We start from the raw sequence: 12,812 nt of genomic DNA on the forward strand, positions 1-12,812 counted from the left end.
TCCCTCTGCAGAGCCTCTCTACCCTCCAGCAGATCAACTCCTGCCCCCAGCTTGGTGTCATCAGCAAGTTTACTGATGATGGACTCGATGCCCTCATCCCAATCATCAATAAAGAATTAAAGAGCACAGGGCCCAGCACTGATCCCTGGGGCACACCACTAGTGACTGGCTGCCAGCTGGATGTGGCACCATTCACCACCACTCTCTGGGCTCAGCCCTCCATCCAGTTCCTAACCCAACACAGAGTGCTCCTGTCCAAGCCATGGGCTGACAGCTTGGCCAGGAGTTTGCTGTGGGGGACAGTGTCAAAGGCCTTACTGAAGTCCACCTGTTCTCGTGGGAAGGAATTCCCATGAAGCAGCAGCTTCAGCCCCATCTTTCGCCCCATTGTCCTCTGCCCCTTTCCAACCTGCATCTCCAGCTCCAGCCCCTACCTGGAAAGGATCAGGCTCAGTTAGACTAATACAAATTTTTAATGCACATATTAAATAAATATTTCAATCATTTAATATTCAGTTTGTACACAACCAAAACAAAACAGAAATCCTCAAGGAAACAAATAAAAAATAAAAACAAAACAAACAAAAATGATTGGATGAAAAGTCACCCCTGGTTCTGACTCCTATCCAGTGTCTTTGTTTGCCCTCCCCCTGAAGAATAATTACTTTAACCCCTTGGAGAGGGTCGCAGTCCCAGGGCAGCGTGTGCAGAGCTGGGCTGGCTGGGGAATGCTTTCTTTAGTTTTGGGGTTGGTTTTTACTTTTCTAAGTAGAAGATTTGGCTTCTGTCAACACAAAAAACTTTGAAAGAAACCTCTCCTTTCCTAGGAGGACAAGGACAGTGACCGTGCTCAAAGAGCAAACCTGAAAGAGAATGTTGACAATGCCAGCGCCGACCACAACCTGAATGCTACGACAAAACCAGCCCCAAAAATGGCTCCACGATAATTTACCAACTTTAATTTTAGGGAGGAAAATTTCCATCTGATATAAAAAAAAAAAAAAAAATAATAAACAGGGAAAAAAAAAAAAAAAAGTATCACTTTTTGGTGAGAAGTTCACATTTTCCACATTGAAAATACACCAAACCAGTTACCAGCCTGCTTCACAGCAGCCATCAGCCACTGCCTCACCTTAGTAGTTTAAAAATAAAGCAAATGCCAAAGATGCTCTCATAGGTAAGAGGTACTGAGTCGGTTCAGGACTTTCTCTGAGGTGTCCATTTACCCCTTGTCCCCTCCTGAGAAAAAAAAGAAATAAGTTGGGAGCTGGAAAGCCAGCAGCGTTTTCGGAAGGATGCAAGCAGCTTCCAGCAAACCACCCACTCAGCTGAAGAAGTTAGCTGCACCTGAGGAAGGAGAGCATCCAGCAGTCCTCCCCCTGGACATCTCAGTCAGCCCTTCCACATCACCCAGGCTGCAAAAAAAACAACCCCACCTGGGAGGCCCTCCAGCCACCTCTGAAATAAAACCCCTTTTCCTTTCCTGACCTCTCCGTCTTCTCCAGTAAGCGTTGATCCCGTTCGTTTTAAAGGAACACATCACTCCCCGATTTGGATTTCCCTTGTTGTTGGTGGTTTTTTTCCCTTCTTTTAAATGAATTTATTTTTATATCCTTTCACCCTAGAGCTACCCCAAAAAAAAGGGCAAAAAAAACCCAAAACAAAAAAAAAAAGGCAAACAACCCACAAAATATAGCACGACCCCAAACAGACTAGAACGTTTCTAAGTGAAGGACTTTTTCCCCCCCTTCACTACTCTCTGAACATTTCATTTCTTTTTAAAGTTGGAGTACAAAAATAGAGCCTCTCTCTTCTTCTTTTTTTTTTCCTTTGTTTTTGTTCTTTTTTTTTTTTGTAAAAAACAAACCAACCCCCACAAAATTATCAACAACTAGAGTAGGTAATTTTTTTTTCCTTTTTTGTTGTGTTTTTTTTTTATATCATTCTCCCCTCCTCCCTCCCTCCCTTTTGTTTAATACCCATACGGGAAAGTCTCTACAGATAGTCGACCAACTCAGAGGAGAGGCCTCCAGGAGGGGTGTAGGCGGCAGGGTGGGCGCCGGCAGGCACATCAAGGACCCACCCTGGAGCTAGAGTTTCTAGTCCTTTTACTTCTCCGGTTGAAGGGGTAGTTGAGGAACTCAAAGCGTCTGTGGGGCTCGGTGGTCTGGTGTCCCTTGGGAAGCCTCTTCATGAAGTGCACCTCCCGCTGGTGCTGCCGGGTCTTGGAGCCCTTGCGCGGGCGACCCTTGCGGGTGAAGGCCATGTACCAGCCCTCGTACTTGGCGTTCTGCAACGCTGTGTAGTTGTTCTCCAGGACGATCTCCGTGAAGACACAGTCCTTGCCTTTGCCGTTGCTCTGAGGAGGGAACAGAGGAGGAGATGTAAGCAATGGGCGCTCGGGCAGGGGCTTCTTTCTCACTATTCCACCCTGCAGCAAGGTTGCGATACTTGAGGGCAGCCAAGGGCTCAATTTTCCCCACTGTTTTCTCCTACAGGTCAGAATTGCCCAATATCTGTTTTTCATCAGAAAAGCTGTGGGGAGTAGGTATTGTAGCATGGGCAGATGCTACTCATTGCAACTCACATCTCCGGTGTGATGCCAGCACTGAACTGCGAGTCCCAACTTGGCTTGTCCCAGCCTTTACTTCCACTGCACCCACATGAAGACTTTTACCCACTCCCATCCTGCTCCCATTCACGCCAGAGATGAATTCCACCATTAGCACAACCAGAAGCAAGACCATCTTAGCGGCAATACACCCACTTACCCTATTCCCCTTTGGGTGTTTAGCATGGGAGGGCCATCAAGGGACCAAATAGGTGACTTGGGAATTGTGCCCACAGAAGGTAGGAGCATGGGGGAAGCTGGGGTCCAAGCTCTTCTTCATTATGAGCAGCAGTAGGGCCAGGGAGGGGACACACACTGGCCAGCCCCAGGGAAAGAGCCACCATAGAAAAACCTCTCAGACAATTGTCCCAGCAGGATCTTGCACATCCAGCCCCCTCTGGCCCTGGAGAGGGAGCTTCGAGGCTCAGAGGGAGCGTGACTAACTGAAGCACACGGCAGGCCCGGCCTTGGGGCCAGCCTCACAGAGCATCTTAACATTCCTGGCACTTGTACCATGTAATCGGGGAGAATAGCCCAGCAATCCGCCTATTTGTTCGGGGAGAAGCAAGGAATGCTCCTCACACGGCACCCGCCTGCCTCCCTTGCTCTCCTCCTCTCCTGTGGCCTCAGCTGCAGGACAGTTCATCCCCTTGCCCTCCAAAGGGTTGCACTGGCTGAGACCTTGGGATTCCCATCTCATCTGCCCATCCCTACCAATGGGCTCCATATTGGACAAGCGCACCTCTGACCCAGGCTGCCCTGCTCAGCACCCGCAGTGCATCCCTTGCTCTCCCATGCCCTTAAGCCCAGCACTCTACCTTGCCGATCAGCTTCCCCTTCTTGTTCATGCAGATGTAGAAACCTGTGGCTGCCCCCTTGATGCGCACACGGCTCCCAAAGGTGTCGGTCTCCACAATGAGCTTGGCTGAGGAGAGCAGCAAGAGGAAAGAGAGAGGTCAGAGGGTCTCTGGGCTGGAGCAGGCACAGGAAGAGAGAGCCCAGCAATGCCTGATGCTTGGCACTGTGAGCACACGCTGGGCAGGCAGACAGCTGGACCAGGAAGTGCCCCAAAGTCAAGGCATGAGGTTAAGAGCCAGCCTTGACCCCTCTACTCTGCCACTGTGTCTGTGCATGACTTCAACCAGGTCTGTTTGCCATGGAGGGGACTTCAGCCTTGCCTACTCCATGATATTCAATAGTTTGGGTGCCACAGGGGTGTCCCAGAAGGCAAACAGGGCAATGAGCAGGGCACACACACACACCAACAGAGAACAAGCCAGCTGTGCTGCCAACCGAGGCAGGTCTAGGTGAGCCTGCAGACAGAAAACAGGCAGGCACCCTGTGAAAGATCACTGCATGCTGCCAGCTGTCCCCAGCCCAGGGGACACCGCTCCATGCCTCTCTGCTGCACCAGGGCTGCAGGAGAAACAGTGACTTTGCAGCTGGCAGGGGAGGCATGAAGGGTACGACCATCCTTTTAATGCCTTTCACCTTTGCACGAGTTGAGAGGGCGTATTGATTTGGTCTCAGTTTTTTAATGGAGGCATCGATCGACTTCCGAAGGAGCTATGCAAATCGCCGGGTCGATGGGCTGCCTATAAATAGACCTGTCACCTTCCCTCCCTGCCTCCGCCCTGGGAACCTGAGCCCCGAAGCCCATCCATCCCCAGGGAAGGAGGAGGATGGGGACAGGGCATCCTTCTCCCCGGCCCTGCAGCTGCCATCCCCAGAGCCAGCTCCTTTCCCAGGGGTAAATCCCAACAAGGATGCTGGCTACCTGTTTGCACCTCAAAAAGGCTATGCTGTGCCCAGCACCAAAGATTTCCCCATGGCACTGAAAAGCCAGCTGAGACTGTTCCATCTAACCATCATCACCTCTTGCACAGCATCAGCCTCTACAATGTAAGCACAATTTGGCAAGGTAATTAGAGCACAACCCACAGAGTTTCCAAGTCTGTAGCCTTATTATGGGAAAAAGTCCACTGATGCTTTATTTCTCCTCTCCCATCTCTGCACAGAGACTGTTTGGTCTGCTCAGGACTGTGGTCCGTCTCAGCTTGTACATATCTACCCCAGGATGCTCAGCCATCAACAAGCCCCAGCTAGGGCAGCGATGTGGCTCTGGAGCTGGGGGGTTTTGCAGGTTGCTTTGAATGGCAGAAGGCAGCTCTGGACACACATGCAAACTAATGTCAGCCTAAATCACACTCTGGGCTAGGAGCAAACTGCTGCTTTCTGCATCTGAAATACCCTGATCCTGCACCACTCACATTGCAGGCACTGTGGAGGTTAAGTGGCACCAAGGGTAGGGACAGCAAGCAGGTAATGCTGGCTGCAGCCAAGCTGAACAACAGAAAGGGAATCCCAATATTTCCTGGGGCCAGCTAATGTGGTACTGCCATGCAAAGAAGGCTCAATATACATGCAAGCACCTCTTCCCCACACTTCCTCCTGCCAACATCACCCTGCATCAGCTTTCACCCCCAAACTGCACTGCAACAACAGCCCCCTATCCCTAGCAGGGCACACTCTGGACTTAGAGCTGAGAAATTTAGGAAGAGCCAATGCCAGGCTGTGCCACCCCAGCACCAACGCCTGACACACACACTGAGCATCCCAAAAACCAGGCGTGACACTGCAAATGAAGGGCTGAGATGGTGACCCCCTATTTATCTGTATTGGGGAAAGGGAGGGGAATTGATCTCAGAGGCAGTAAAAGGTTTGAGAAGAATTGATTTTTCTCTCCAAGAGATAGAAAGAGCAGGGAGGGAGGGGCAGACAGAGGAGGGAGGGAACAGGGAGGCCTCAGCCCCAGCGAGCACAAAACCCCACTTTAAAGATGCACATCACTTCCCTTTTGGCCTTTTTTGGCCCCATGATTTACAGCCACTAGCTGGGTTTGCCACCCCACACTAGCCCAGCCAGCACACAGCTCTGGCCCCACCAGTCAAGGATGAGGACAACCTGTCCCTGGGGACCTGCACCCCCAGACCCCTGCAAGTGACCCATGAACCACACAAACCCCAGCCTCAACCATCAGAAAACCCTGGGCACAGACAAAAACCGGCAAGCAGGCAGGGAGCCACGCTGGCATCCCTGGCCACTCACAGGGTTTAGCTCCAGACTGCAGCCAGGGGCGGTTCGTTTGATGGCCAGGAGGGATGAGCTGAGCTGCACCAGCCACCCACATTCCCTTAGAATGAAAAAAAAAAATCCAATCAAATATTGACAATTGAGACAGATAACTGAAAACGCCGGACTCGATGTCAAGCCGGCTGTAAAAACGTCAGCGTGGGGAAAGGGGTCATCTGCAAAAATAAATCAACCTCTTTCACACACCCACCCCCAAAAATGAGATTTAAACAGGCAGGCACAAGCACAAGCTCAGAAAGGAGAACTCCTCTTTAAAAGTGAATTTCTAAGTAACATTTTGGGGGAGTCCTTCCCTTCCCCCCCCTTTCTTTTTTTGAAGGGGGGGTGGGGCTTAACATTTTCAACTCTATTCTTTCACTTAAGTGACAGATTTATCCCAGTAAAATTATGTCCAATGCACAGACTTTGAAGGGAAAGTGGCTACGTAAATGCTGAAAAAATGCAGCGAGACACACTTGATCCCCCAACTGGACTGCGAAGAGGAGAAAGTATTCAGGAAACGTTAAAAAAGGTGAAAGTAAGAAGCGTTTTAATAGTTCTTCCAGACATGGGGGCCTCCCTGGAGATTCATATAGAACAATCCTGAACCTCTATTTTAACATTTACAGACTTGCAACTCTTTAAAAAAAAACCCATACCAACTTTACATCTGAAAAACTGCTTGCTCTCTTTCTGGTTTAGATCAGTCTTCGTTCGCCTCCTCAGCTCTTCAAATGCTTAACCTTTTTTATTACGTTTTAATGGAGTTTTTCGAGCCACCACCAGTCCCCTCCTCCTGGCCTTATTTAAACCTGGTCCTTGCTTAAATATGCACTAACTGCCTTTCAAATCTGAGAATTATAGGTCTAAAACAGGACAGGATATTTTGCCTGGGAAAATTAGCTAATGCCCTTTCAAGGCTGGGCTACTCTAGGATGGGAATAGCTCATTTGGAAGATTAATGCTGGATGGATGGAGGGACGGAATACCGTGTAGATGGCGTTTTTGTGCTTCGCTTGAACTGCTGAAGACCAGCATGAAATTTTCAGCCAAAGCATAAGGAAGGAAAAAAAAAAAAAACCAACAACAAGCCAACAGAAGGGGAAGGAAGAAAAGCATTTTGACTAATCTCCGCAAGCAAGAAAGGGAAATTGCAGCTAATGCCAAAGAGAGAGATGTGATTCCTACACACGACACAAGTGAATGCAGGCGCCACCCCGATCCAGATGCAGGATCAGGCCTGGTGGTGCCAGGACTTGCTGGCCCCGCTGACCCCTGTGCAGTGTTTCACCATCCCAATGTGTCATCAGTGCACACTGTCAAATTGTTTGGGCTTCCAGCGTCCCCAGAGAAGGGATGGGTCCCCTGGCCCCGGTGTGGTGGGAGGTTTGGAGAAGGGTTGCCAGGGCCAGGATGATGGCAAAGGGGCCACAGTGTAGCACCCGATCTCATGCTCAGTAGTCTTTCCCCCTCTTCCCGCTTTTTTTGTCTCTGGAGATGCTGCAGCATCTCCACCCACAGCCAACTCCCTTCCTAACCCCTCAGCTCAGGATTTGTTTTGGGGAGGGATGAGGAGCTACATCAGGAAAATGCTGCTTCAGAGAGTTTCAGTTGAGAGAAGGCTTCCAAAGCATCCATTCACACACACACACACCCTCCTTTTTCAACTTTCCTTTCTATCTCTTTTCCAAAAGCAAGCTTCCAAGACACCCAGCCCTGCAAAGGTGCACACTGCAATGGCTGGTGCCGCTCAGCAGACCACAGCCCCAAGCCCTCATGAGTCAGGTGCAAACCAAGAAGGAAAGAAAAGAGCAGAGCCCATCCTGACAGCACTGGTCCCCTCCCTCAGCACGGGGAACCTGCCCTCACCTTGAATCACACAGCCACTGATCACTGACCCCTATATTCTCCCTTTACAAGGCACCGAGAGCCGAACGATTTTAATGATTTCTGGCTAACAAACAAGACGGAAACCATCAATCGCAGCACCGGGTCGCAAACACCTCCCCAGCTTCCCCACCGCCACCCGCCCCCATCGCGCGTCCTTACCGTGCACATCCCCATCCTCGGCCATCGCATTGATTTTCTTGTTGTCCAAGATCTGCACATGTTTCCCACTGGTCCGACTGTACAGCTGGTAGGTACGGACGAGCCGCCGGCTGAGCTGATCCGTCACCAGGCTCTGCTCCCTCACATGCTGTGTAAAATTAGGTGGGGACTGAACAGTTACCTTTAGGAAATTAAAAAATATACGACACCATTATAATCTCTACTCCTCAGAGGGGTGAATGGGCTCGAGCCGAGATCGCTGGCCTCCAGCCGGGCTTTACAGGGAGGCGCAGAGCCGGGACCACGGTGGTAGCTTCTGTATCAGCAAAGCTCCCACAGGAGAAGGAGAATTAAGCTCTGGGGTGCAGCGGCCAGAGCCCTTTACAGAGCTGTGCCTGCTCCAGATGTGCCCAAAGCAGAGAGGTGCAGGTGACTCGGTAGCACAACAGGGCTCGGTGACCCCAGAGGCCTCCCCAGGACTCGGTGGGATACTAGAGATCAGCATCAAGACTGGGAACTGAAGGGGGTCCAGGGTCGGGGGGGGGGGGATATGCAGGATGCCACTGAGTTGCCCCCCGCACCCCTAAGGGGTCGAGACATTTGTCTCACGTCCCACTCACCCCTGCAGGAACATACTACTGCTCCAGTTACCCCAGACACGTACCCCAGCTGCTGCCCCATCGGTTTCACCAGCTGCCTTTCCTCTGGGTCCCAGGCTTTTTAGGTGCTCCCAGAAACCCCACTTCAAATACATACACTTCGAATTCCCCAGAGAAGGCAGAGCTATCAGGTTCAAGAATTATAATAAAACCATGCCCCAGCCCGAAGTGTTCTGTGGCAGAATAATCCAGGGACATCAACGCGCTACCCACGCAGACATGTCCCTCCTCAGCAGCCAGCTGTTTGATGCCAGCGGCAGGGTTGTCCCCAGCCCCACAGGGCACACCAAACCCGTTAGCCCCAGAGTGGCAGCTGAGCCCGTACCCTCCAGACCAGTGTGGATTGCTCCTGAGCTTTAAATGATTTTCCTGAGTGGCCAAACCTGCTCCCCCCCCTTCAGTCTCGGCTCGCAAGCTTGCACACAAGTCTTTTTCCCCCCTCGTCTCAAATCCCTCTTTTAAGTCTGGAAACTTTCGCTGCTCCCTGACATTTATAAAGATGTATTCTGAGCAAATGTTAGGAGATAGCTCCTTTCAACATCAGAAGGCTGGGACTACCCCCCACCACCCACCCCCACGTCAAATGGGAAGATTTCCTCCCATCTTAAACAACAACAAGAAAGGGGGGGGGGGGGGGGGCAAGAAGGGGGAAATAAAAAAATAAAAGCAAAAGTGGCTGCCCTCCCAAAGCTGGCTTTATAGAGATATCTTCCCCTTGTCAATGTCATCTCTCTCCCTCCACTTCTGCCTGTGTCTGTGTGTTTCCTATAGACGGGTTTTGGATAAGGCAGCAGGATTCTCTCCCCGGCTCTGATGAGGGTACCATGTGGAGGAGAGGTCATTAGCCATGCTGCTGTTTGGTCTCCATCTCTCCATACTCCAAAAATATTACAGCTATGTTTTTACACAACTGCACATTCCCAGCACTTTGTTCCCTTCGCTTTTCAGCTGGAAACTTGATTTCTAAAAAAAAAAAACCCGAATTATTATTTCTTTTTTTTTTTTTTTCCTTGCCCCAAGCTTCCAGGAAAATTTTAAAGTAGGGGAAAAAAATAAGTTTAAAAAAAAAAACAAAAAAGAAAAAGAAGCTTAGAGGGCATTTTAAACAAAGCTTCTGCACCTGTGAGCTCGGGGGGGGGGGGGGGGGGGGGAGGGGGGGGGTTAGGGGGAAGGGGGTTTTTGTCCCGGTTTGGAGGTGCTGCACTCGCAGCGAGGAGTGCCTGCTGGTATGCGGGTGTTGCACAAACTCTGCCCGGGCTGTTTCATCTATTCATGACACTCTCTGTCTCCAGCGATACCAAACCAGCGGTGCTGAAAAGTCTGGCGATTTTAAGCTCGATCAAAACCCGCGATTTTCACTAAGGTTGTAGAGGGAGTGAGATGCTTCCCCCTTCTTAATTCCTCTTTACTTTTAGGATGAAGTGGTATAGGAAAGAAATCCCCAAGACAAGAGGAACAGGGGTATCCACAGTGCCATTTAGAGTCGGGGAGGGACGACACCTAATGCTACTTAAAAATAACCCGCCACAACTCCTTGAAAGCGGGGTGCCCTCTGCCTGAGTCTCCTGCACTTTATTTCGCAGCCCAGAGGGGCTCTTCTCTTGGCCTCAGCTTTTTACGACCAGGCGACTGTTGTCTCCCAGGTTTTAAACTGTTCCTCCTCCCTTCTTCCCTCCAGAGCCCGGGGCACTCGGCAGCGCCTGCGGGGCACCCCCCATCCCCGAGGGGCGAACAAAGCTGGGCGGCCAGGCGGGCACTTACCTGAGCTTGCAGGCAGAGTACCAACAAGTGCATTAACCTGGGAGGGGGGGAGAGAGAAAGCAGGAGTGAGGTGTGAACCGGGGGGTCCGCGGGCCCGAGGCGGGAGGGCCGGGGCTGCTGATACTCACACGTAGCTGAAGAGCGAGGAGCAGGGGTCCATCGCGGAGCCGGTGCGAGGCCGGGAGCCCGGGGCCCAGCGGCGGCGGCAGCAGCTCGGGGAAAGAGCCTGGGGGGGCGGCGCGGCGCTGCCTCGGTTCCTCAGCTTCTCTCGACCAGCCGGCACGTCCTCGCCCCGAGGAAAGGAGGGCACAAGAGGCTACAGAGGGGAAAGCGGTTCGTCCACCCGCCCAGCCTCTGGGGCGCACGGCCGGCAGCCCCCAGCCGCGGGGAGCCCCCCGCCCCGTTCCTCGGCCCCGCTGCCGCCCCGGGAGGCGGCCAGGCCGGCCCGCAGCCCCGACGGCGGGGACAGGCGTGGCCGAGGGGCGGCCGCTGCCGCAGAGGGAAGCCCGGCCGGACCGCTGTCCCCGCTCCCGTCCCCAGCCCAGCGGTACCTGCCGAGGCGGGTCAGGTATCACCGAGCCCGGGGACTGACGCTTAAGGACTGGGATCCGCAGGCAGCTGCCGACGGGATGCCCTCCGCACCCCCGTGCCTCAGTTCCCCCATGTGTAAAAGGGGGTTTAAGGGCTGCGAAGAAGGGAGGGGGTGTCGGGACCACACTTCCTCGCTAGGGTCGCCCCTCCGCGGGCGTGGTGTGGATTGGGACCCGGCGGGCAAGCCCTCCCGGGACGTGCCAGACATTAAAGGGATTACCGGGGTGGGATGGAGGGAACCTGAGTTTCGAGAGTGAGCGCGGCTCAGTAAATACCGCAGCCGGGGTGGGGAGCGGGCAGCGGGACACCCCCCACCCTCTCGAGCATCCCTGCCCCTGGAGCTTACCTGGTGGGGCGGTCGGGCGCACTCAGGACCGGCCCTGCGGGGCCATAGGACCGGACGGTGGCGGCGGGACGGGGCTCAGCCCCGCAGCCCGGGCAAGGCCGCCGAGGGCTGCATTGTTCCGTCGAGCCCCGGCACTCCCGGCCCCGCCACCTGTTGCGCACCGGGGCGGGGGCTTGCGGTGGGGCGGCTGCGGCAGGCGGCCCCCGGGGCCGGTACCTGGCCGAGGCCGGCGCCGCCTGCTCGGCGCTGAGTGACAGCTGCTAATTTGCCGGCCGTGCCCCGCTGCCGGTCCCCGCGCTCCCCGCGCCCTCCTTTATCTTATCAGAGCCCATAATTACAATTGCTATTTTGTTTCCTCGAATCAGCAATCAGCGCTATCTGCCGCCGCTGGAGAGGCAGCTCCTGTCAGCCGGCCTCTGAGTGACAGAGCGGCGGGGCTGCACCGCCGCACACGCACACACACACACACACACACACACACACACAGAGCCAGAGCCCTGCACACACACACACACACAGCCTTGCACCCGCACCCAGCTCTGCACACACACAACCCTGCACAAGCACATGCACACCCATGCAGACCCTTGCATGTACTCACTGCTTGCATATGCATACAGCCGTGCCCATGCAGCCCCCTCCTTCCTGCTCCCACCCCTCACACACACAGCCCCCCCTACACACACTCTCTGCACCCCACAGCACAGACACACACACATGCTCCTCTTTGCTCACCCCAGTTCCTGAAGCACAGCCCCCAACTGCCCCCAACCCTGCACACACAGGCACATGCTAGCTGCAGTCACAGGGCATTTCTCCCTCATACACACACATGCTGACATCCAGCTCACACATTTTCCCCCTTGCTCAAGCACCCAGTGAGCCCAAACGTGCATATCCCCCTGCCTCTCCTCACGATGCACTCAGCCTTTTATCCCAAAATGCTGCCTACAGTCAGCTCAGGTGATGGCTCTCCCAGGGCTGCCATGGTATCACCTGGTCCTGCCCAGTATCATCAGTGCCAAAGGGTGCTGAGGCAGACAGGGGAACCTGAGCACTGCTGGCTCAAGGAGACACACAGCTCCTGCATCAGTATTGTCAAGACACAGCACATGGTGAGAAACTGCCTTGTTCTGGACAAAATTTCTTGAAAAACCAGCCCCCTGTGCATTTTCCTTCCCTTTTTCTTGGTGCAGAACACTGGTATAATATTTCTGAAGAGTTTTCCTACATATTGAAAGAAATCTTGGGCCAAGCATGTGTTTAGCTGGAAGGCTTCAGGAGCACCACAGGAACAGGCAGGATGCGTACTGAAGGTGCCCAGCTGAAGCAGGAGTGGGTTACCATGGGCAGTACATGCTTATGCACTCAGCTCATCCACCCAGCTAATGAGCTCAGGAGAGAAACCCTGCACATCGAGCCATGCAAACAGCTGATGTGCCACAGCACAGGTGAGGTGGCTCCTCAAATCCACCTCTTTGGCTTGCCTAAGGAAAATAAGGCAAAGTCAGAGCAGGCAGCACTGGATATTCCCCACACTCTGAATTCAGACAACAATCACTTTTATATACAGATAAAGCTAAAGGGCTTTAGGCACTGCTTCTTTCCTAGATGCTGCTCTCGTTCACCATCAGCCCCCTCTGCTTCACCTACAGCGGGTGCA

The 12,812-nt window shown here is 53.3% G+C and overlaps 1 protein-coding gene across 3 annotated transcripts; it reads right to left on the reverse strand.

Moving 5' to 3' along the window:
• Window positions 1–495: 495 nt before the first annotated feature.
• FGF8 (fibroblast growth factor 8) lies at window positions 496–11,786 on the reverse strand. Of its 3 annotated transcripts, XM_068139503.1 has the most exons (6): window positions 11,150–11,786; window positions 10,341–10,528; window positions 10,213–10,249; window positions 7,793–7,973; window positions 3,430–3,536; window positions 496–2,359 (listed from the first exon to the last, which is right to left on the reverse strand). In XM_068139503.1, the coding sequence occupies exons 2-6, from the start codon at window positions 10,370–10,372 to the stop codon at window positions 2,072–2,074; spliced, it is 645 nt and encodes a 214-aa protein (XP_067995604.1). In that variant the 5' UTR covers window positions 10,373–10,528; window positions 11,150–11,786; the 3' UTR covers window positions 496–2,071. The 3 variants fall into 3 exon arrangements, with proteins under 3 accessions (XP_067995604.1, XP_067995605.1, XP_067995603.1); XM_068139504.1 differs by having other exon boundaries at window positions 7,793–7,940; window positions 10,341–11,786; XM_068139502.1 differs by having other exon boundaries at window positions 10,341–11,786.
• Between the last annotated feature and the right edge of the window lie 1,026 nt (window positions 11,787–12,812).

The sequence above is a fragment of the Melanerpes formicivorus genome, unplaced genomic scaffold (genome assembly GCF_026170545.1).
Source record: "Melanerpes formicivorus ecotype bairdi unplaced genomic scaffold, bMelFor1.0.p_v2 SCAF_6, whole genome shotgun sequence".
Classification (NCBI taxonomy): Eukaryota; Metazoa; Chordata; class Aves; order Piciformes; family Picidae; genus Melanerpes; species Melanerpes formicivorus.